This window comes from Akebia trifoliata, chromosome 3 (genome assembly GCF_017979445.1).
Source record: "Akebia trifoliata isolate Shusen 1 chromosome 3, ASM1797944v1, whole genome shotgun sequence".
NCBI lineage: Eukaryota > Viridiplantae > Streptophyta > Magnoliopsida > Ranunculales > Lardizabalaceae > Akebia > Akebia trifoliata.
The window spans coordinates 47,355,103-47,379,917 of record NC_141377.1 but is presented as its reverse complement, the minus strand read 5'-3'; the positions used below and the strand labels follow the sequence as shown (position 1 = coordinate 47,379,917).

At 34.2% G+C, this 24,815-nt stretch overlaps 2 protein-coding genes across 3 annotated transcripts; both read right to left on the bottom strand.

The window, feature by feature from the left end:
• Nucleotides 1-552: 552 nt before the first annotated feature.
• On the bottom strand, nucleotides 553-7,634 carry LOC147407473 (39S ribosomal protein). Of its 2 annotated transcripts, none has more exons than XM_086436059.1 (4): nucleotides 7,524-7,634; nucleotides 7,395-7,433; nucleotides 4,160-4,550; nucleotides 553-889 (listed from the first exon to the last, which is right to left on the bottom strand). In XM_086436059.1, the coding sequence occupies exons 3-4, from the start codon at nucleotides 4,514-4,516 to the stop codon at nucleotides 860-862; spliced, it is 387 nt and encodes a 128-aa protein (XP_086292185.1). In that variant the 5' UTR covers nucleotides 4,517-4,550; nucleotides 7,395-7,433; nucleotides 7,524-7,634; the 3' UTR covers nucleotides 553-859. The 2 variants fall into 2 exon arrangements, with proteins under 2 accessions (XP_086292185.1, XP_086292184.1); XM_086436058.1 differs by having other exon boundaries at nucleotides 7,395-7,477; nucleotides 7,555-7,607.
• Nucleotides 7,635-8,693: 1,059 nt separating this feature from the next.
• Nucleotides 8,694-23,097, bottom strand: LOC147407472 (Zinc finger C-x8-C-x5-C-x3-H type family protein). Its single transcript, XM_086436057.1, has 4 exons — nucleotides 22,671-23,097; nucleotides 10,323-10,532; nucleotides 10,027-10,151; nucleotides 8,694-9,955 (listed from the first exon to the last, which is right to left on the bottom strand). Exons 1-4 carry the CDS (start codon nucleotides 22,728-22,730, stop codon nucleotides 8,983-8,985), a joined length of 1,368 nt encoding a protein of 455 aa, XP_086292183.1. The 5' UTR covers nucleotides 22,731-23,097; the 3' UTR covers nucleotides 8,694-8,982.
• Between the last annotated feature and the right edge of the window lie 1,718 nt (nucleotides 23,098-24,815).

Sequence of the window (24,815 nt, the reverse complement as noted above, 5' to 3'; positions counted from 1 at the left end):
TTTAATGGATCAGAATTCCCATGCTTCTAGAATGAGAAGAAGGGATTAATCAAACTTTTGACCGTCTATCGTAATTTCCCCCCTTAGGCTCGTCTTGCATATTAATACCATGGTTTCAAAACTCGGTTTGGCGACTTGTCTCATCCACAGACGAGACCGAGTTGTCTCAGACAAGATAAAACATTTAACTCGTTTTATAATGATTTATTCATGTACATATATTTATATGAAAATAATTATAATTTTCTTTATAAAATAAAATAGGTCAAAAGATATTTAGTCATAAAGTCATGTTTTAGATATATAATAAATATTTAAATTCTAAAAAAAAAATTATTTTAATCAAAATATACAAAATCCTGATTGACTTGGCCGAGCATTACTGACTCAGACGAGATTTTCATAATATCATCTGAGTCATCTCACAAGATGGTGTGAAGTTTGAGAAACCGTGTAAATCCATCTCATCCATTAACAATAGCAAGATGACTTGGGTGACTCATCTCGTCTCGGGCATGGCTAATACTATTGGGCTTCCAGAGGAGTAACCTCTTGTTTTTTTTAACAAGTATTCTAACTTTGCATTTTATTTCAGAGAATCAAATAACAAAGAAAAATGGTAATTCAACCATTTTGGTGCACTCGCGAGCGCACATACACACACCAAAAAAGTTTATGCCAACAGATCTGATGTCTCACAATTACCATAGTTATCTGAGGTACACTGCTTTCATTGTGAATAAGTTATGATTTTGATTCATGCAGAAAGGGTCAGTAATATTCAAAACAATTTCCCAGAAATGATATTTTCTCACCTGGATGAAGAGCCTCAGTTAAGAGTAACTGGCCTTAAATACAGTCATTGCTTTTTCTCTTCAGCTTTCCTTGGCTGCAGAAAAAAAACAGTCAGAAAATTTTAAGACTCAAGTTCTTGGATTACTTGTAGAAGAGAACAAATGATTTCAAGAGCTGCTATTGGCACCCTAACATTTACTTATTACACCACAAATTAAAGATTAAAACACTCTTCCAACATTACCAAGGTTTAACTCAAATTATAATCTCAAACACTACCTAACATTACAACATTTGTTGAACACATGCATCCGGCACGTCTTACCAACTTAGCTAAGTTGGCACACATCCAGTATATTTGCAGTTCTTTCTGGACCATTCACAATTTTTGCTCTAAATTGGCAGAAAAATGTTATGGATGGATACAATTTTATGATTTCGTTGATTTTTTAATCTAGGGATCCATATATTGGGAGTATACATAGGGTGGGTTCAAACCGCCCTGCATCAAAACAGTGTCAGACAATATAGGTTTGGAGTTGGGACACTGGGTCTTAACTGAACTTCACAAATACCGTGTGGTTCCTCATGGAATGGTAGTTCCTCATTGGAGTTGCATCAAACAGAGAAACAGAACTGTCATGTAATAACAAAGTTTTTTACCAAGTAACATAACATAACCATCAGGACCAAGAGAACATCATTCAAAAAAAGAAAAAGAGTGGATGATTCTGATTATGAAAATGGTATTATATAAATTGGGATTCACGTCAAATGATTAAATATTCCAAACATGATAGGATCAATTGATAATGGCATAGACTGTATATGAGTCACAATCCTTGGATTTAAGTTAGAAAACAAAATCAAGAACCTCTCTTTTGATTTAATCATCAGCAGGAATTCCTCAACAAATGAGATGAAATGGATGCAACAGAAAGACAACATAATGAACATATTGAAAACACAAGGAATAATAGCTACCAACTCCAAAACTTTCCATTGCGTTTGTAAAGTAGTTCCACTTCCAACATGGGAAACAATAGACACAACACGGGTAATGGTAAAAAGTATGTTTAAAAACATAGGTAGGAACCTAAAAAGTATCTAAAAACTAGATTGTAAATAAAACATCTTATGAATATGAGGGAACAACTGAATTCTTAAACCCAACCCTAACTGAGACAAATCTTAATACTAATTTGAAGGGACTCAGTTTCTGGCAGTGTATTATCCAACACCTTGTTAATACCACATAAATACAACTATCATCATTACAGTCTCTATCCAAAATCTGATCTCTATTGCTACTTCCATCTAAACTTTATCTTGAAGCAGCATCTGGGGCTAGTTATGTTCCAATACCAAGCACAGGAAAATATTCAATCAGAGCAGACGACAAACATCGTATTCTAGCAACATGTCTTAAGAAGATTAATGAAAAGAATAGAGAGAAAAAACAATTTGAAAAATCTTCTTCTTCATTTCATTACTACATGGTAAAAAACTAAACAAATCCCCCTTCTCACAACAATTTCAAATCTCATTCTTTCAAAGTGAGTGGATGGATATGCATTTCTTGAAATTTATCTAAGTTGAAGTTGTATTTAGAAAAAAACACAAATTTTCTTTTTGAGGTGTTTCAAGGTTTAAAAAAAAAGTTACAAAAGTAGTGGACCTTATTTTCAACCCAAAAATATGTACAATATTATTGTGAACAGTACTCGAGAAGTAAGATTAGAAAAATATCATAAGATTTTTATCAAAAGGGATACATTTATGAGATTCAATTTCAAATCATACATCCTAGGATTTTAAACACTAGAAAATGGAAATGATCAAATCCCGATTTGTGGTTGAATCTCTTTTTCACTCAGTTATCTTGAATCTACAAGCATGGTTGGCCACTAACCACCCGTTGAAAGAGAGAATAAATGTCGCAGTTTTTATTCACCAGTTCAACTGTTGCATGGTAGTAAATGCAAAGAGAAACAAAAAATTAGCTGCAAGGCTTAGCCATACATAAGATAGAATCGATTGCTCCTCAATCAATAAGGAAAAACAAACCCATAATTTCCTGAGGTGCATTACCCATATCAAACTAACATTATAAGGCTCAAGTATTCAAACGTGATAAACAACATGTTATCAGTGTATGAATCTCAAATCTTTTTCTAAGGGTGTGATGCTATGCATAAGGGGATAATTATACTATGATAAGATCAGTGTTTTAAAAAACCTACGCCTTGAGGCACGAGGAGTACGCCTCAAGGTGAGGCGTAGGCTTCATGCCTTGAGGCTTAAGCCTCATCAAACATTAGTAATGCTTACGCCTTAGAGGTTTGAAGTGTGCGTCTCACACCTCAATATGCACTGAGGCTTACGCCTCAATAGTTTCGGCAGAACCCAATATTGTGGGTAAAAAAAATCAATTTTTTTTTCATTTTTATACTTTATTTTACACAAATACCCGCCCATGTCTCTTATTTACATAACCCTACTAAATATAAGTGTCTTCTTTTGTCTTCTAAACTTAGATTATCAAGAGATCTTTCAAAATCTCTCTTTGAAACCCTAAAATCTCCCTACACCAAAATTTCTTCCTAGAGGCTCCATACTCATCCAAATTCGAATCCACCAGTTCCTACAACTTTCTTACGAATATTGTAATCAAATAAAACCAAGAAATTAAGGATTTTCTAAGGTTTTAAAGTATGTGATTTTTCTATGTACATTTTTGAACTTTTTATCTAATTTTTTTTTCAAAAACTCATATTTCTCTCTTGTTTTTGTTTTTATTTTTTTGTTTTTATTTTCTTATATTCTACCTATTTATGAAGATGGTGGTTGATAGAAATACCTAGAAGAAGTGGTAAAGAAGGGAAAAAATAGTGAAGATGATTTTTAGTTGTTTTAATTCTTCTCTAGTTTATAATAGGGTCTAAAACTTCATTCCTAGGTCTAGAGTAGTTGTTTAATTGATGTTTGATATTCTATGAGTGATGATACATTGCTACTTCCTTACATTTTTAACGTTTAATTTTTATTTGATGCTTGAAGGTTGTTTACTAGTTTTTATATTTTTCTAAATTTATTATAATTTTTATATATTTTTTAGGATTTTTTTTAAAATTAATTGAGGCTTACACCTCAATGCGCCTTGAGGTTTACGCCTCGCCTCAAGAACCCAGAATGCCTCAAGTATGCCTTTGGTACTTTAAAGCACTTTAAAACACTGGATAAGATATGATCTTGCTGAAATGCGTTAATAAGTATTATATTTTAGGCCATGGATATGCGATACAATAATGATATTGGCTACTAATTGTTCAATGAAATATTAGAGTACGAAAGGAGAAGGTACCTTAGTCCCCGGGAACCGTTGGTGGAGCTCCTCTTCAGGGATGACAACAGGCCAAGACTCACCGTTGTCGCGGAACATTTGTTCGGTCTCAAGGAGCTGACCCTTGTCTAGTATCATCTTCCTTATGTTCTGTGCTGAGGTTGAGGTGGCGTCAAACATCTCTTCCACGCCATTCACGAATGTTACGGTGATCTGCGGCGGATGATCATCAGTTCTTCGCTTCACTTGAAGCTGGCATGCGGGGTTTGACTCCTTTGCCTTCCTTGCATTGCACTGGGCCAGGAACTCCATGCACGCAGCAGTGCGTGGGTCCAACGCATTGAATTCAATTCTCACCTTTGATAGAAACTTCAACATATTTTTTTTTCTCTGTTTGCTTCTTCTATTTCACCTGAAGTGAGAACAAAGAATACTTGAGGAAGGATGATACTTGGATAATAGAGTAATGGGTTTGCGCCCAATTAATGGATGTCCAAGCCAACACCAAGCACAACACATTAAAATCAAAGATGGTTTACTCGATAATCTACAATGCTCTATTATAATCTATAGTGTGGGACCCATTAAATGCTGATGAGGTCAAACTTTAGCATGATGAACCTCATTATGGATTGTCAATGACCCTGTTCGGTAAGCCCCCAAAAAATTGCTTGTTGCAAATGTCTGCAGCATAAATAATTGCGATAGCAATCCTTGACTCCTACTTGGTGGCAACCCATTAAAATCAAAGAAGGTTCACTCTATAATCAATAATGCTCTCTTATAATCTAGAGTGCTCTATCATAGATATCCCACGTAGGATCTATTAAATACTGATGAGGACAAACTTTAACATGTTGAACCTCATTATGGATTGTCAACTACCATGTTCAGTAAGACACAAAAACTTGCATTTTGCAAATGTTTGAAGTGATAAATAATTGCAATTGCAGTTCTTGACTCCTACTTGGCAGCAACCATAAAAATTTGTCACAAATATTTCCATGTGCTTGGTAGAATAGATCACTGCAAAATTTCCATTTTTCTTTCTTGAAGAGGGGGAAAAAGAAAACATATTCAACTCTTGCTTATTTATCAGTGCATAACCATTAATTGAAATTGTAAACCCACTAAGGTGAACATTTTTTTTTATAACGCAGGGTATCCCACGTTTCTATTGGGATGTGGACTAATCCCTACTGTTGCACGCCCCGACCCCACAGAAGTTTCCCAACGCACAACAGGGTAAATCAAGAGGCCGCCCAATTATGATCTTGTAGGGTCCACTCAGTGTAGTCCAAAACTTAGCTGAAGCCTACTAGCCAAAGCGTACACGACAATTTATATATTTATTTCTTAAATAAATTATTCCATTTGAACTGAAGAATAAGAATAATATGCACAAAAGTTTGAAAAAAAAAATTAAGTGTATAGCTATAGATTATGTAAAGATAGAAAAAGAGATTACCAATTATGTAACTTGATGATCAATTACTACGAAAATAATTTTTTTATTGAATGTCATAAGAAAAATAGATATACATACAAACAAAACCCATAGTAGGACAATAGGACAAAATCAATAAATTAAGCAAATGATGGCAGAAGACTGAAAAGGAGAGGAAGGAGACGAAAAATAAAGGGGGGGGGGGGGGACCATAGAAAAAGAGAACTTTTCTGTGTTGCATAGATACAACCCTTTTTTTCTAAAACACGGAAGAAATACAGATGGAATTGTTTCTTTTTAGCACAAACATTGTACTTTTCCAAAAATTAAAAATTAAATTAATGGACAAAAAAGAGAAGAGAGGACAAATTCAATGTTTCAAACACACAATTCAATGAAAATCCCACTATTTACAAATCTTTATGTCTATCTTGCGTTTTCACGTCTCTCTAAATGTAGTTCCTTCTGTTACAACTTCTACTTTAGGCTTTTGTGTCCGAGAGAAGCAGAAGCCTAAAGCCTAGGAAGTTGCGTCTGGGAGAATCTTGTCTGTTATAGAAGCTGCAAAAGTACTAGACTTCGCACAGAAGCTTGACAAGCCTGTTTGTTTCATAGCTTTTAATTGTTGGATTCTGGAAAAATGACCATAATGCCCTTACATGTAAAAAAATTGGTAAAATGTTGTATTTTGACAAAAATCTTGATAATTGCTCATACAAATATAGAAAAATATATCATGTCATCAACATGTTTTAGTCTATTGCATGATTTCAATCAACAATGAAGACAAGTGAGCAATATGAATTGAAAGCAAAAACAAATCTACAAAGATCATGTAATCATAAGTTGGACTAATGTTCTAACATTACGTGCCAATCCTTTACAATCCATAAAGCATATATCATAGACTTGGAGACAAGTGAGCAATATGAATTGAAAACGAAAACAAATCTACAAAGATCATGTAATCATAAATTGGTCTACTGTTCAAAAATTAAATGTCAATCCTTTACAACAATATGACAGTTAATATATTTCTTTTGGTCGACAGGACAAGGAGAGTAAAGACAATGGATGTATGTGCAGCCTTGTCCATCCACAATGGATGTAGGATATTGACACAAAAGCTGAAGTTGAATGTTCCTACAAAACATCCAAAATCTACACCACAAACAGATTCCATATTTCCGACACTATTAATTGCTCATCTCTTTGAGTGCTTCACAATAAACCAAAACAAAACAATGGGTAGCCTTTAATATGCAAAGTAAAAGTAGATTAAATAACACTACTACAAATACAAATTACAACAACATACATAAGCGATTCTTTCTCACTGGTGAAGCAAGAAAAAAGACAAGCAGACCAGATAGAGATACATATAAACAGATGAACCCTAAGATCCCACAATGGATAAGGGCATGTTTGTATATTAATACAAATATCTAATCAAAAGACCTGAACCCCACTCATACTGTTGGACATGTCTCAGAGAGAGCATTCCAATCTCGGAACCAAGTTTGCAAAGACTCTTAAGTAAAGAACACAAAAACATACATTCTAACGATCTGTAGTTAGGGTGTGGGGTTAATCGTGAGAGAATAGTATTAGGTGGTGGGAAAAGCATTGGCAAAAAAAAGATCCCTTTTTTATCTGTCATGGCTGAGTAACCTTGACTGTTCAAGTTCGTCCAATGGGTTCCAATCGGCCATGGTTGGACGATTGAGCCACACAATACGTTAAAAAAAAACCAGAAAAATTTAAAATCGATAAAATACAAACTCAAACCTGAGGAGAAGAGAATAGTACCTTAATCGCTTGCCTCTTCAAATCGACTTTGCCAAAGATCTGAAAATAAGGAATAAAGAACATGAACGGAGATCGATCGGAGGAGAAGAATGAGTTTGATGTTGAGCAAAATCTTCAAGGGGTTCTTACATTTAGAAGATGAACGGAGATAGATCGGAGGTCTGTGTTTGATGCCCTAACCCCAAACGAAAGCTTCCCAAGAGAGAGAAAAAAGTGAAAAAACCCTTTTTTCGTTTTGTTTTGTAATGGAGGCTATTTTCGGCTTTTCGCATGAATCGTTTTTTCGGTTATAAAACTTGGCTTTTGGCGTCCAAAAAAAGCTACAGAAACAAAAGCTATTGTAACAAACATCACTAAAAGCGGCTCAAAGCTCAAAAAGCCGGCAATACAGGCTATAACAAACAGACCCTTACTTTTCTAGCAAACTCCTTTATCCAAATGCACATTGAAGTAGTACTAGCTCCCCCACTTAATTAGAAATACTGTATATAGCCTATCAAAATTCCAAACACAATATACATACCCAGCACAGGGAAGTACTTATAGTGCCCCGTCAAGGAAGGTACTTCTAGCGCCTCATCGAGCTAGCTAGAAGTACTTCGAAAGATTTTATTTGAAGGCAACATCTTTATTTTGATTCAGGACATGATTTGAGTTCTCCCTTTGTTCCTGTCATAGAGAATATAGATTTGAGATTTAATTTACATTTCCTTTGTCTCATTGAGATCCAATTTGGTCTGAAGCTCTACTTCCAAAAATCAGGCGAACTCTTTATTGAACATCTTTTAAAAGGGATTGCTTTCTTGCACTGTAAATTGTTATGTATTATAGACAAGTAGTTGAGATCGTTCATTCACATTGAATATCTTACTCGATTTTCTAGGAGATCAAGATGAATCGTTCCCAGTCATATCAGTCTCTCACAAGTTTTAAACATTATGGCAGTGTGGTATTACTACAATCTCTACTTTTGACCCATGCCTCGGTTGACATATACAAATGCAATTTTGAAATTGGATTCAAATCCAACTAATCAAATGAAATGGAATAAAAAAAGTTATCGGAGGCAATCCACCATTCTGAAATCATTATTAGTATCCCTGCATTCATGCTCTATTGGTTGAAGCTCTCAAGGAGTTTAATGGGTTCATGTTTAGTAGGTGGGATGCTCAACCTCATTGTACACTCATATTTACCCTCTTCAACACCTCTAGCTGTGTTTCAGGCAACAGATGCACGGTTAAGGCCTAAACTAAATACAGGCATGAGGTAAAAAATAAGAAAAAAGGAATAAACAAATCAAGTAAATTGAGAGTCATAGAGATCCATCTCCTGATCTTTGAGCACTGATTGTAAATCTCATTCTCAATAAGAGAGAACCTTTCAACATATTTTGAGTTTTCAAAGTAATGCTCTTTAGGTACAGGGAGGAAAAGAACAATGAAAGAAAACATAAACTCCAAAAAGAAGAATTAAGGGATGGAGTTTCTATTTACTATGAAACAGAGATGAAAGGAAAGCCTGAAAACTGGCTTGCCACTAAGAATGCCTCTCCAAAATAACAAACGCATTAACCCAGGTGGCAAATTTACGTCCTCCCCGTAATTTCTCTATCTAGCTTCATTCTCTTTGCACTCTGTGCTTCAGGCATGCTTCCGATCCGTTGTTGAACTGATGATGTATCATGCTGGAATGCACAGTTGGCTCCATGCTTGCATCCCCTCGAACTATTAAAATAGATGCATGGCTTCATTATCTTGGGTTTTGAATCCCTTGGTTTGGAGTTCTGTACCATTTCTGGCTTCGTTCCCCCATGGTGGTGATTATGTCGGTTACCAAATTGCGGGAGTATCTGATCTTGAGCTTCAGATCTTTCTCCTCCATGTTGTTGAATCAAGCTCTTATAGTAGTTGACATCCTTCACAGGTGGGGCTTTCAGAGCAGATGTCGTGTTTTGGACAATTCCAGGGGGAGGCCGTGGTTGCAAGGTGGGTGTCACGGCATTTGTCAAGGAATGGAATTGTCCTGTCGTAGGTGGACCTACTGATAAGGGTGTCTCTAGTTCTATCCTATTGATATTGACAAGAGGTGGAGCCGATTGTGGGACTGACAAGTTTGTTGGAGTCTGAGGGTTGGGGTTGGTGGGCATTCCATAATCTGAAACCAATTTCTCAATCAGTTTTGGGTCGTTGAGAATTTTGATGAGCAACTCACGGTCAATTAAGCTGCCCTGCTCGTTACTTCTCATGATTGCAGTAAAAGCAGCAGAGGCAGCAGCAACCACATCAGGTTCAACACCAGGAGCAATCCCGACCGCAGGTTTTTCATCAGCGACTGGCTTTGAAGCAAGGGGCATATTGCTTTGAGATGTCTGCATGATTCCAGAGGCAAACAAGCTTTGGGCCATTAAGGGCAGTTGTGAGCTTACAGGAACATTGGGAGGTGTCATAAAATCAGATGATGGATCAACTGCATCTTCATCTTCAAGAGGAATGATGGGAATAAGAGGAACAGGATGATCGTCATAGTGTGCGTCTTCTAATACCAATGAAACAGAAGGGCTGGCAAAGAAATGGATGATGTCAGCATAAAATATAGAACAAAGTTTGCAAGGAGGAGGTAAGAGGGGGACCTTGGAGGTATGTCTGAAAGGCGTGGATAAACAGCTTCCAGCACTCTCACCTCTCTCTGGTTTTGAATTTTGGCCTCTTTGCTTTCTTCCCCAGAAACAACTTGCCAATGGGGATTCAACACAACCTGTGCACATCAGAGAAACACAATTACTATAAGACTGAAATTCAGTTTCCATATAGGATTTCAATGTGTCCAAAAGAATGAAACCTTGGCCCAGTAATTACAAGGTGATGGTTGAAACTTGAAACCATGTTAACGTAATTGAGATGAACATCTGAACACTAGCTTACTTACTTTAGGAGGGCATTGCCATTTGACTAGAGGGATCTGGGATACTTCTTTCTTCAATTGATTCGCAGAATGACCATCCTCAAAGCCAGGTGGCAGATGGTCATCGAAGCCCATACCAGCTGAATGCAATAGCCATGATGTTTTTGCTTGGAGGTGATCTTGAGCTACGGATCCGACTTGTGAAGGAGAATCCTCTGATAGGAACAATCTTACCTGTTCAGTAGGGGTTGGATCATTAGTATACTACCAAATTTATGCTGTTCATTTTGTTGGCAACACTGACAACATAAATGACGATTTGGAGTACAAGGAAGGGATCATGGGTCATGGCAATCGAGTAAACTGCAATACAGAAATATACAGGTCTAAAACCAGGTTATCTTACTCTTACAGAAGAGGTAGAGATTCAACTGCTGAGTGTGAAGATTGTGTTGGATTTTTAATTGGCTTTGATGCATTCAAGTTGATTGTAGGTCTATGACGATGGGTAGGTTCTCGTTTGTTTCTGAATACTTGTGTGACTTTTTTAACTTCCATTTCAATCACTAATCGAGTTGACTCAAATGCCAGTGAGATGACTCCACTCAATAAACTTTCAAGTCAAGTTGAGTTCCAAGCTTTGAAACCCTGGTTTGGACTTCGAAGAAATTGCTCAAATTCCTAATATATTGTGCCGTCAAAGTTTGTTCTATTTGATATAGAAAAACATTTTGTGGCAGCAAGATAAATGTTTTATGGAAACTGACGTGCCAAATAAGTTAATTACTTCCATAGGCCAAAAGGTAGCCACAAACTGCACTACCAAGGAAAAAATGCCAAATTCAGAACAATCAACTAGACCAACACTTGTTTGGATCTTCACAGGTTATGGTAACTAATTGGAAGCTTGTCAAGATATAAAGATATTAGGTATTATGTACCAAACGATTTACAAAGAATTAGGACCTATGCTGGTGAGAGGCCAAGATGACGCTCGGTGCCTTGGTATTTATTGTTTGTAGAAAGTATAGTACAAGAAGTGTAGAGACAAAACTGGATTAACAAAGTCAACAGAACTTTAAAATAAACCATACCAAATGAAGTACATGGATGATACTTAAGTAAAGATATGCATGGAAGTAAGACGATTATCAAAAAATGCAGACATGAGACGCAATTATGATCAATGATAGGTGATACCCCAAAGCAACATTTCTTTACTTCAATCTATTTAATAAGGAAAGATTGATGAAGATGTTGCTCCTATAATTATAACTGGCTGGCCAAAGTGAGATGTGCTGGAGTACTTTAAGACCACCAATAAGACGGTCTATGCTTAATGGAGCAGAATGTTGGGCTATCAAGAAACAGAACGTACACTAAACAAACGCAGTTATATGAAGTAGATGAGTGCCAGGACTAGAAAAGAAAATCGGTAAATTTATGTGCAGTGACCTAGGAGTTGCTGCACCAGGTAGTACGATAAAGAAGTGTTTAACTGACATGGTTTAGTCATGTAATTGACAGGCTCTGTACAGAAAGGGAAGGAAGAACAATATGCATCCACCTGACTTCAAATACTTGATGAAATAATGTTCTAATGGTGCTCATCTGTGTTGATTGAAAAAGATACTCTCACATGGAGAATTGGAGATAATGAACAGTAGAGAGGTGTTTTGTCCAACCCAAGAGTAAGGATGAAAAAATTTACTAATACATAAAACTAAAGTAAAAGAGTCAGAATGACGTTGCTGGAATTATTGGAAGAAAATATAAAGAATCTAGAGGAAAAGGAAAAGGAAAAGATGAAAGAATAGTAGTAAAAAAAAAAAAAATTATTAGTGATATCAATGTACAGGTACCAACCTTCCCTCTTTCATTAGCTCAGTGAAAAAAAAATGAGGATGTAAATCAGAACTATTATTAGTAACAGAACAGAAAAATAAATAAAATAAAGAAAGAACAGTGAGAAAAGTAGTAGAAAAAAAATTAGCAGTGATATTATAGTAAAGATGCCAACTTTCCCTCTTTAATTAGATAAGTGAAAAACAAAATTGATGACGTAAAATTACAACTAAATTACACTGCCCCAACCCCATCCCACTCCTAACTACTTGCATTCCATCCATATAATACCTGCTATATTACATACTCAAATTTCACGTAAATAAAATATGATAGCAGCCCTTAATAATAATGCAAGTATTAATGTTACATGTTACATTACATATACAATCACATCTTGATATAATAGTGGGGAATACAATAACAATAAGGATGTAATCATTCAACACCATCAAATCATTATAAGATGACAATTACAATATAGTAAACAGATACTTGTCTTCGTCTAATAAAATCCTTGGTTATCCAAAAAAATAAAAAAACAGCTACTTCAAGAGCAATATCAAGTACCATTATTATGTTAGTATGTGGTATGATTAGAAGGTCATGAACCTTGCTCGGGAATATATAGAATACTATTGCTCAACTATTATGCATACCAACAGATTGCATAATCGTGGCAAATAACTAAAACCGAACAGACTAGGAAAAATATAAAAAAAGCTAAAAAAGGGGCAAAGAGAGTGGCAAGAGAAGCTAAGGGCCAGTTTGTTTGAGCTTTAGGAACCAGTTTTTTTTTCTTTTAAACCAAAAAACCAAATAAATGATGTTCGTTTGGGCTTTTTTTGCTCCTACGGATTTTTACTAAAGCCAAAAAGTAGTTCCTAATAGAAGTCACCTAAGAGAGGCTTCTTCAAATGACTTTTGCGAGAAGCCAAAAATGTAAAACAGCTCAATTGTAGTTACCAAAATATCATTCATCTTTAATCAAATTTCCAACCAAACTTAACCTTAAAAAATGAAAGGAGATTACTAAAATACCCTTCATCTTCCAAATTACCCATCATCTTTACCAAAATACCTTTCATCTTTAATCAAATTTCCAACCAAACTCAACCTTAAAAAACAAAAGAGAATTACCAAAACACCCTTCATCTTTAATCAAATTACCAAAATACCCTTCATATTTACCAAAATACCCATCATCTTTAATCAAACTTTCAACCAAACATAACCTTAAAAAAAATAGAATTACCAAAATACCCTTCATCTTTAATCAAATTTTCAATCAAACTTAACCTTAAAAAACAAAAAAGAATTACCAAAAAAACCTTCATCTTTAATCAAATTTCCAAAAAGAAGATTACCAAAATATCCTTCATCTTCCAAAATACCCTTCATCTTTAATCAAATTTTCAACCAAACTTAACCTTAAAAAACAAAAAAGAATTACCAAAATACTCTTCATCTTCCAAAAGGGGATTACTACCAAAATACCCTTCATCTTTACTACCAAGATAAAAAACAAATCATCATCAGTACTTTATTACCAAAACACCCTTCATTTTTATGTGAATGTTGGATTAGAAAATTTTCATATGTCTATTTTTAAGAGGAGATGCTGCCAAAATTTCGATAGAATTATAAAATTTATAAATTTATTATATATAGTGTAATTATATATTTATTAAGGTATTCTGATTATTTTTGGCACATTCCATGTGCATTATCAATATTAAGGGTATTCTGGTCATTTTACCAAAATCCAGCAATAAAAAGTTATCAAACGAACATCAATTTCTGGCTCATGTGCTTCTATAACGAACAAGCTTTTGCTGGATGTAGCTTTTCAAGCTCTAGGCTTCTGCTAATTTCATAAATTATTAAATGAGGAATCATGAGACTTAGGAATAACAAGAGAAAATGAAAAATCCAAGAGCATATATGTACTTTCATAGAATTAGGATTTCAGAAGTAATACCAACGATGAAAATGTATAGGAAGATTTGGATTGTCCTGGCTAACTAAGCTATTCAATGATATTTTAAAACCTAAAAAGATGTTGGATGATGGAGAAAATGTATCGTAATACCTATATACGACAATAAAGGAAACATAGAAAACTATACCAACCATCAAGGAATTGAACTTAATAAACAAAGGCTAGGAAAAGAGTAATATATATCATCCTCACCAAAAATCAGCCCATTCCAAAACTTCTACCCCATCAACAATTTTTTACAAGTTAACGGTCAATGATTGTTCAACTTGTAAACCACTTTGTTGGGGTTAGAAGTTTCAGAGTGGGATGATTTTTTGTGAGGATGATCTCCTCACCAAAGAGATCATTTTCACAAAAATCAGCCCATTTCAAAACTTCCAATCCTATAGGACAAGTGGTTGTCTACTGGATTGTCAAATAAGGATTGTCACCAGATCCACACACACACGCACAACTATTCATATATATATATGCAAGGTAGATCAACCATCGAGGATTTAGGATTCATTCGACCCCAATCTTTGAGATAAGGCTTTGTTATTGTAGTAGATCAACTATCAAAGCAATCTTCCCACTTACAAAATGACATAGAAGTATATAGAAAAGAGAAAAATCTCCATATGATTTTTATGATTTTTATTAACTTGAGAAAACATATGACAAAGTACCAAGAGATTTAATTTGGTGTGTATTGAAAAAGAAATGTATCTCGAATGGATATATTGACATGATTAAGAGTGTGTAAGACTGTTGTGATTACTGTGAAAGAAAACAAAAAGGCGAGTTCCCATTGACAATTGATTTATACGAGGGATTGGCTTCAACACCAATTTTTATTTTTATTTTTTTGCTATAGTTAGAGATGAAGTAACTACTCATATTCAAAAACATGTACCTTGATGTATGTTTTATTTGTAGATAATGAATTAGTTGATGAGACTAGAGAGGGGGTCAACTCAAAAACAGATTGTGAAGAGAGGTGTTGGAGTCCATTGAATGTGGAATAAGTAGAACCAAGACAAAGTATGAGGAGAATAATTTTAGGACTAACACATTTGAAGAGGAAAGTTTAGTAAAAAATTGATAGTCTGGAAATATCTTGATGGAAGTTATGTACAGAATTATCATTGGCTATGCCTCCTATCATTCAAACTTATTGAGCTCTAATATCATGTTAGCCAACCATTTATCCCAAAAGGTAGACCTATGAGGAAAGGGGGCATAATAAATGTAAGAGGATCATAGGCTAAACAAGAGTACAATAATACATAACACCTGGAAGCAAGCGAATCCCATAATCAATATGGACATCACCCAAGACAATCAGAGGGGAAGTCCTCAATTTAGGTAGGACCCAACAATCGATAAATGGGTGCCAAGCCTAGGGTTTCAACCTGCTTTTCAGAGCCCCAGGTACACGTCCTCTCAACATTTTAACACATCAGCTCCTCAAATTATTTTTTTAAATCAATATATTTCTTCCTCAAGTTATGCCCTTCTATTAGTTATCCAATATTGCAAGAAGTGGAGAAAACAAATTGAACTAGAGATGTTCCAGTGGGTAATGGAACATATAAACGATATCAAAGTCTACTTGGGTCTATTTTCAATAAATAAGAATGGGAGCCCTTCAATTCTTTTCAAGGTTGCAATTAGAAAACATACAGAGCTTGAGGTACTTTATCGTCAATCATATATAAGGTCAATTGAAACAAAGGAAACTGATAGAGAGGCGTTTGCAATGATACAAAATGAAGAAAGGCCCCCCTTGAAGGAAAAGAGGGGGAACCAAACATAACAATTCACTTACAGGAGATCAATCATGGAACCATCCTTAAAGAGGGGGAAAAAACTAGGTTACACAGGGAAAGTCACGGCTTGGGAATTAACATGTAAAACTACTCAGTGAATGTTAATAATGTAAGAAGAAACTAGAGGGGAGGGTTCAACCAGTTGGTAACGGCAGTCAAAATTCTGTCATGGAATGTTAGGGCCTTAGGCGAGATAGCAAGAAGGACAACAGTGAAAGAGGTAATTAGACCTAAGAAGTCTAACATTGCACCAATTCAAGAATCAAAATTGAAGACAGTGAACAAGAAAATTATTACAGAAGTGTGGGGTCCAGGAAAAGGCTGGGCAGCATTGTCGACCATAAGAGCTTCTGGGGACATTATAATCATGTGGAATAAGGACCATATCTAAGTGTTCAATCATTTGATGTGAGTGTTCTTGGTTTTAATTTTATAATAATGTGTTTTAGAGGAGTTTTCTTGGATGATCCCAAGAGTGTATAGTCTGCCAATGGATGGAGAAAGGAATCAGTTTTAAGAGTTAAATGCTATGGTAAATTAATGGAAGATACCATGGTGCAGGGTGGGGACAAACTTTAATGTCATTAGGTTCACTGGTAAAAAAATGAGGAACGTGTATAACCAAAAGAATGAAGTCGTTTGGAGAATTTGTTAACCGAAATTTTCTTATGGACATGCCTATGGAAAAAAAGAAAGTTCACATGATCGAACTGTCATGAGATTCCAAGAATATCGAGATTTGAGACTTGATAATTTTTTTGGTCTCTATTGATTGGGAAGAACACTTTTACCTGAATTGTCTCATTATTCTAGAAGTTGAGTTAATTAACAACAGATCGATTTCTTTCAAATTTGAAAACATGTGGTTATCCCACCAAGGGCTCCATAGCAGAGTGCCTGAATGATGTGTTTCATTCTCCTTCTCGGGAAGGCTAGATGTTTGTTTTAGGAAGCAATTAAAGGCCCTTAAGGAGAAAATTAAGGTATAGAACAAGGAGATGTTTAGTTTAGTTTTTCCCTGATAGAAAACAAAGATGTTTGGTTGAGTGAAAGCTAAGAAGAGAATTCTACTCAATGAGATTAGAAGCCTTGATAAAAAGGAGGTGGGTGATAAGTTATCCTCCCATGAGTTAGCAAAAAAGAACAATACACCACTGCAATAGCATTATTCACATACTTGCTACACCATGCATTCGATCAATATCATGGATCTTGCTTTATCTCTAGTTTCTAGTAATGCAATCAGAGGGATTAGTCTTTTTTTTGTGCATACAGCAACCAAGGAATCAACTCCTTGACAAGCAGTTCTTTTACCAAGTAAAGATTAATGCAGTATCCAGGAATGTGATTTTATTCTCTTCCATTGAATTCGGTTGATACAATTGGTTGTTTGAAATAAATTAATTTGCGTGTTAGAACTCATGATTGAGCACTGACGACCATTCTTTTGCATAATTGTTGAAGTACTGAATATAAGTGATCCTCTAAGTAATTTACCACACGCATGACAACCAAATTCTCACATAGAATCTGCTCCTCCATTTAGTTTGCTTATGCACTTCTCATTGGAGTAGCTTTCAATGCAATTTAAAAGCTATAGACTTAAATAGATTTCAAACAATCATTGCAACATATTTTGTATGTATGCAAATTAAATTACTGATAACTGCCAATCTTTTTCTTTTATACAATCAAAAGTAGAATATGTTGAAAATGAGGACCACATCTGTGAATGCATACATAATTCAAGTATGACACACTTATTTTCAAATATTTATTGTTTATTTTTTTTAATCCACATCCTGTGTAGGAATACAGTTGGGCACTTGGGCTAGAAGGGATTTGTATTTCATAGAATGACTTCCACTAACAAAAGTTTCTAATTTGACCCGAGAAGATTAATGGTTTGAGAGACCAAAGACTCAACCCTTAATCAAAGCTAAGGATGTGAATGCATGTATTTCTTCTATTGATCCAACAGTAGCCCACTGCAGTTGATAAATTCGTCATGAGATATACTTTATAACTACCACCAATAATTGCTTATTAAAAATAAAAATCCAATTACAGTAGTTCAGCACTTTCGTATGCCCTAGAGCATAACCGAAAGGGATGAATCGTCATGTTGTTAGAAGTTTCATCACCCAAGAAAAATGATCTTTGCACTAAATTGGAAAAAAAATAGAATTGAAGTATGCAGTGTCCAAAAATAGAATTGAAATATGCAGTGCCAACTATTCAAAAATTTTACATTAGAATAAATTTAATACAAAGAATTGGAGATATGTAGTGCCGACTTTCTCTAATACATGTGAACATTATATCTTAGAATATGCATGCACACTATGAGGTATGGCGTATAATTTGATCGATAAGGACTTTTGACGGTTTGTGAATTATGGAAGCTATTACGAAAATCAACTTGCTCCAAGCATTATTTAGCATTGAATTGCAGTGTATTGATGTTTATTGGTCTGAGGTATTACTCTTAGATAGTAAGTGCAGACCAAGTTCCATTTGCAGATTTCTGGTGCATTCAATAATATGGTGCAAGTGAGTTTTTCCGGCTGTATTGGGAAGCCAAATCAGATTTTATTCTTATAAACATGCTCACAGAGTAGAAAAATGTATTGTAATTTGATAAAAATATTGGATTAGTTGCAATCAATAAATCAAGGAGAATTATAAACAATGTAAATAATCAGTTATAATCCATGAAATCAAGCAATACCTATTTCAAGTTTTTCTTTTTGAAGCATAAAAAAAAAGTTAATAAATAAAAAGATACACGAGGAAGAGACCAAGGCAGCTACCCACAGCACAACAAGCAAAAAAAAAAAAAAGCATCAAGCTACAAAATAGTTATGCATCACTTAACAAGTCCCCCCTCTTAAACAAGAAATCCTAAAAAAAAACTCCTTTAAGATTTTGTTTCAAGAGAATATCAGTCTCATTATACCCCAAAACACGGCAAAAGGGGTTATGGATCAAATGATTCTTTTCTAGTCTGTGCTATTGCTTTGAGATGCCAACTTAGAGAAATGGCTAAAAATGAAGATGGAAAACACCAAGAGAATTCTTCAAATATTGGGACTTTTTTACCCTTTACTGGGGAAAAGGAAAAGAGTTATTTTCTCCTAGGGCATTGCAATGCATTCACAACTACTCATTGAGATGATTTTTTTCAGGGCAGTTCCTAGAAAGCTGATTCCCATTAAGACAGCTATCTAGTTTCTCCTTTATCCAGCTTTCTTCCTAGTTTCTCCTTTATCCAGCTTCCTAGTTTCTTCTTCATCTAGCTTTGTTCGTAGTTCCTTCTTTATCTCTGGTAAACTACAGCTATTGAAAACTGAAAATCATTTCCTTCACACAAGATGATACGGGACAAAATGAGAATTTTTAGTTTGACAAATTAATAGTGAAAAGCTAGTGTGGTGTGCAAAGAACAAGAAGAAAATCCTGCAGCAGAAAAGCAAGAGACTTAAAAAAGGAATTCACTGTAGAGAAAATGGAAGAAATATTGACACGTAAAACAGGATCGTAGTAGATTGGGTAAAATCTCATCTAAATTGAAATGACTGGAATGGTTCCAAGGTGATCAACCCGTAGCGTGGACTAACCTACAAGAACCTTTCTAAGGATGTAAGCATAAGAATAAGCATCCAATAACCTTTTTATCTAAAGAAACATTCAGTTGATATATTTTTCCATTCAAACCAGGAATCAGCACACTAGGTAAGCTGCTCATATAAGAAGTCTTCTTTCTATCCTCAACACAATCAATTTCCCAGGAAAACCTATAAAAGGAACTAACAGTTTCTCTAATGCATTTTCATCAAACTTTAGGGGGGTGCTACCTGACAGGAATTTACCTACAACAAGAAACAATGCCAGAAGAGAATGAATAGATAAATTTTAAGAATAACTAAGAATAAGATTTAACAATCGAATTTAAAAGATAATGGTCAATCAGCTATTATTCCCCAAAAAATTGTGAACATTACAGGACATAATAGTTCACAGTAGCAATCTTGATGTATGACTCTGAGGCTGTAGTTATACTGCTTAATGATGGGAAAATCTATAACAATGCTCACATTTCATGCAACTATTCTTTTGGCAACCTGCACAGTTGCACTCAACCTCAGCTTAACATGTAGGAAAGTAGCCATAGAGAAGTCGTATGACAATCTGACAAAATTTTGTTCCTCTAGGTAGTCACCGATGATATAAAGTAAAGCAGCTCTAACCAGGATCATGCCAACAGGGGGTCCTCTGATCCGTTTTCAATGGATTATACTTAGTTCGGGTTTGCATCAAAGACTCCATTAAGCTTTCGAAACAAGCCAGAATGAAGTATTTGGTAACTATTCAACTGGGCCACTGTGGTGGTAAATGATCCATCCTGAAAATTATGTTACTGCTGAAGGCACCCCTTGCATCAGAGTATAGTACGACAATGGTTGCCAAACAATCCATTCCACATAGTGGGACAGGTTTGTAAACAGGCAAACCACGCCTTACAAGTATCCATTTTTAAACCCATAAACCAATGTGAAACCCCTGGATATTTTCATCTCATTTACCTCAATTACGCATGGCTTAATTTTACATTTAAGCTTCTGACTTGAACCACTACCAGCAGAAAGACTTATAGTAAACATAAATTATGTTCATACTTCTTTATTAGTTGAACAGTAATAATATGGTGCATTGTGTAGAACAACCATACATCCCATTAAGAATCAGTATAATATGGTGCATTGTGAAGGGAAGAATCACTCTTTACAGGAAATCATCTTTAATATTATGAGTGTTTTATTTTATTGGTGTAAGCAATTTCCAGATTTCAGGGGGTTCAAGTTTGAAAACTTCTTGTTTAGGTGGGATCTTGTGAGTAGAGGGTGACTGTACTTTTGGGTGTTGTGGCTTTGTTTTGTTTCTTCTCTCTTGCTTGTACTTTCTTTGAGTACTCCTTGTCCTCCTTTCAGTAAAATCTTTGGCTATCAAAAAAAATTAACAATTATAACCCAACTAATGTTTAGAACATTTAGTTAAACTTACTAATCTGTGCTGTAAAAACCGAGTCTTTTTTTAGGCTTAATATTGTACATAGCAGACCACATAACTTTTAATGGAACCTGTTAATGACATTGTGGCAACATTCACATACAGATTTTTTTAGGTAGTTGTTTTCTCTTGGGTGAGCCTGGATAGGAAGGAAACACACCATCTTCAAAGACATTCCCTGCTGAAATTCTAATTTCTTATGTTTTATAGAGCCATGGTAAACAGGCGCTAAATGGCACCATGAAGTACAAAGTTGACTAATAATATTACATCGTCAAAACTAGCTTCCAGGATTCCTGGCATTTTGTTCAATTTTATATTCCAGCTCCATAAATCCAGTGTTCTGGCAATCTTTTCCCTTTATTTTAATTTTTCTTCTTTTTCATGTTCATCAGTCTTACATTTCAAACAATTGAAGAGGTCCACTATTAGGTAGTCAAATGGATCAAAAAAGTTCTTTTCTTCTTTGTTTCTTTGGCATCAAATTCACATCAATGCTTTAAGATTAGCTCATGAAATTTTATTTAATATTGTATGCGTATTGAGCATTTGCATGAGGTTCATATCTTCTTTTCCACTTTTTTCCCCTTATTCATCTGTGCATTATAGCATAAAAAATACCTGATTAATCCCTAACCATCAAAAAGATCCACATATTAGTCTCCAAATGGAACAATAATACATTTTATTTAGCATATAGATTTGATATTTCTATGCATTGAAGCATTTAAATGTAGTTCAAACACACCTTCCACGTCTACTAGGTCTAGTAGGGGATCTAATCTCACTTTTAAAATCATCATTTGATAACCTACCACCAGACATCACAATTTGATCTCTAAAAAGGTTTCCCTCATACCTTCACTTACAGTGATTATACTTAGCCCAAGTCCTCCCTGGAATCAGAATAATATCATAGCGACAATTTTGATATTATGCTAAACTTTAGACAGAACGATCACATTGATTTATTAGCTCAACTAAATAATTCATTAGACATGATATTTAAACTTGAATTTCATGATATTTCATCCTCAAGCATTGACATTTGCATCTTAAACTCACATTCCGCATCATTTTTTACGTTAAAAACCCAGTTCTATGCAATTCATTTTCATTATCTTCTCTTTCTTTCTTTTTTCTTTCTTTTTTCTTTCTTCTTTCTTTTTTTTTTTTTAAGATTTAAGTTGTGATTTTATTTTTAAAGAATATTATGTTCCCCTTCCATGATTCTCAAGCAATTAAAAAAACAGTTTCTCTATTGAAATAAAAACAATGTAGGGAAATTTATAGAAATCTTCACGAATCAAGACCACATACTGATGAAGAAACATCTATGATTGTAATACAAATATATAATCAAAAATAGAAAATAACATAATTTCTCAAACAAAAGCTTTAGAGCAAAAAAAAAAAAAGGTAACACACTAACAATTGAGATAAAACCCAAAATCCAAATACTTCATTACTAAATTGTTGTATTGGAAAAAAAAAGTGTAGATTTCTTTTAAGGGTGGAAATCAATAAAAATTTTGATTAAGTTCAGTGTAACAATTAAAATTGAAAGACGAACAAACCCCAAAGAAATCGAACACGCAAATACATTCAAAGAAACACAGATTTGATGAAGATGATGTGATTTACCTGACAAAGGTTTACATCTGAAGCCCATGAAACCTTTTTTAATTTCTGCGATCCCCTCATGTTAAGAAACAAAATCTCGCTGTCCTTCTTGCTTCGATTATCAATATTTAGAGAAATTGTTGAAGATATTAACGATCGATCACGATACGGAACCCCTAGTTCTTGGATTCTAAACCCAAATCTACCAATATGTGATTATTATTTTTCTTCCTTTTTAATGACTAACACCTGAAAACCCTAAATCCCGCTTAATCCAGTTTTATATATATAGAGAGAGAGAGAGAGAAAGAGTGATCCCTTAAAGAATATTGAGAGATTTTAGGGCAAATATAAACCCTGGTGTGAGAAAGAGGCTCTGAGGAGTGAGATGCCTCCGCCCTCCATTTTCGAGTTTCTGATTTTTTTCAGTTTTTCTCTCACCAGTGCTCTGGGCGTCTGCCCTATATTTTGTCTATTAAATAGACAAGGGGCCACGTGTCTGTCCCCAGTTGGAAAAATGGTCGGGTAATCGGGCTATTGAATCGGATCAATCCGGATTTAGTTTATACCCGGATCCACAATCTGGATTCGAAACCCTATCTACATTTTTTTCCCCGGAAAATACTAAGGGCTTGTTTGATTACAGAGAAAATATTACCTCACAATTCCATTTCTACTATTTGACTTTGAGCACAACATGAAAATTTTCACGAAAAAATATTATTATTTATTTAAATTATATAAAAAATAAAAAATTATATTATTTTAATTTAACTTTTGTGATAACTATATAAGAATCATGATTAGATCATTTTTTTTTTTAATTTGATTTAACACACTCCAATTTCTTAAAATTATTAGAGAATTACTATTGGCATCCCAAATTTTAATTACTATACCCCAATTTCTTAAATTATTTATCACATCCCACAAGGGCGAAGCCAAGATTTTCTTGTAGTGGGGGCAAATTATGGTTAGTTGAATGGTTGAAGAACTTGAAGATGAATGATTTTAAAGAAAAATTCAGATATTTTTTTATTAGAAGTTGAATAAAATGATATTTTAAGTCATTTCCAATTAGTATATGAGAGGCCCGATCGAGAGGCAATGTCATCAACAAAAAATTGAAAAAGGGGGGAGGAGGGGGCAAAAATTTGAGGGAGGTGATGGTGTGGGGGCAAATGGGGAGAGAGGTGAGGGAGTGGGGACAAATGGGACATGTAATTAGTTGAAAATATAGGGGTGTCTCAAAGTTTTGTGGGGGCAATTGCCCCCACCAACTCCTTACTAGCTCTGCCTCTGACACCCTAATTAAAGATTAAAACACACTTCTCAAGCATTAGAAAGATTTTACTCAAATCATAATCTTAACATTGTAACGCTCGTTGATGTGTTTGATAAGTGAAAGTTGAACATGAGAGTTAACAACATGCACAAGTTGCTAAAGATTGTATGTTTGGAAAGCTCAACTCACAAGAGTTGTCAATTCACCAACTCTCTAACTTCCTAAAATCAAAGTATTTTAACTTTCATCATAAGAGATGAAAGTTGGCAACTTTCGCTTTCATCCCATTTGTTTAATTTTATTTATTATTATAATAATGTGAAAATAAAATAAATAATAATAATAAAACTTATATTACTATTTTATTATAATGATGAGAAAAGGAAATACAATTAAAAGTAATAAAACAATTAATAATAATAATAATAAAACCTATATTATTATAAAATAAATAATAATAATGATAAAACTTATACTATTATTTTATTATAGTGATGAGAAATGACAAGATAGAATGAATAAAAAGTAATAGTAAATAATAATAATAATAAATTAATATTAATAAAACTAATAAAAATTAATAATAATAATAATAATAATAACTTATAATATTATTTTATTATATTAATAAGAAAAGGTAATAAAAATAAAATAATGAAATAATAATAATAATAATAAAACCTATATTACTATTTTTTTTGTAATAGTGAAAAATATTAATTAATAATTATATTATATTATATTTAAATTTAAAAAAATGATAATAATTATATAAATAAGATTTTATCTTTAACCTCAATTAGAAAGTTGGATTTTAAAAAAAAAATGTTTTCTCCGATCTCTCAAGGGAGTTGGAGCTCTATCAAACCACAAGGTGAATT

Bases quoted from the DNA above. Each gene is read 5' to 3' on its own strand.
- LOC147407473 (XM_086436059.1), bottom strand. From the start codon at position 4,516: ATGTTGAAGTTTCTATCAAAGGTGAGAATTGAATTCAATGCGTTGGAC. The intron at 890-4,159 runs GTACCTTCTCCT...TTTTTTCTGCAG, and splicing joins AACGGTTCCCGGGGACTAAG to CCAAGGAAAGCTGAAGAGAA.
- LOC147407472 (XM_086436057.1), bottom strand. From the start codon at position 22,730: ATGAGGGGATCGCAGAAATTAAAAAAGGTTTCATGGGCTTCAGATGTA. The intron at 10,533-22,670 runs GTAAATCACATC...CCTACTGAACAG, and splicing joins CAGATGTAAACCTTTGTCAG to GTAAGATTGTTCCTATCAGA. The intron at 9,956-10,026 runs GTCCCCCTCTTA...TTTCTTTGCCAG, and splicing joins CTTTCAGACATACCTCCAAG to CCCTTCTGTTTCATTGGTAT.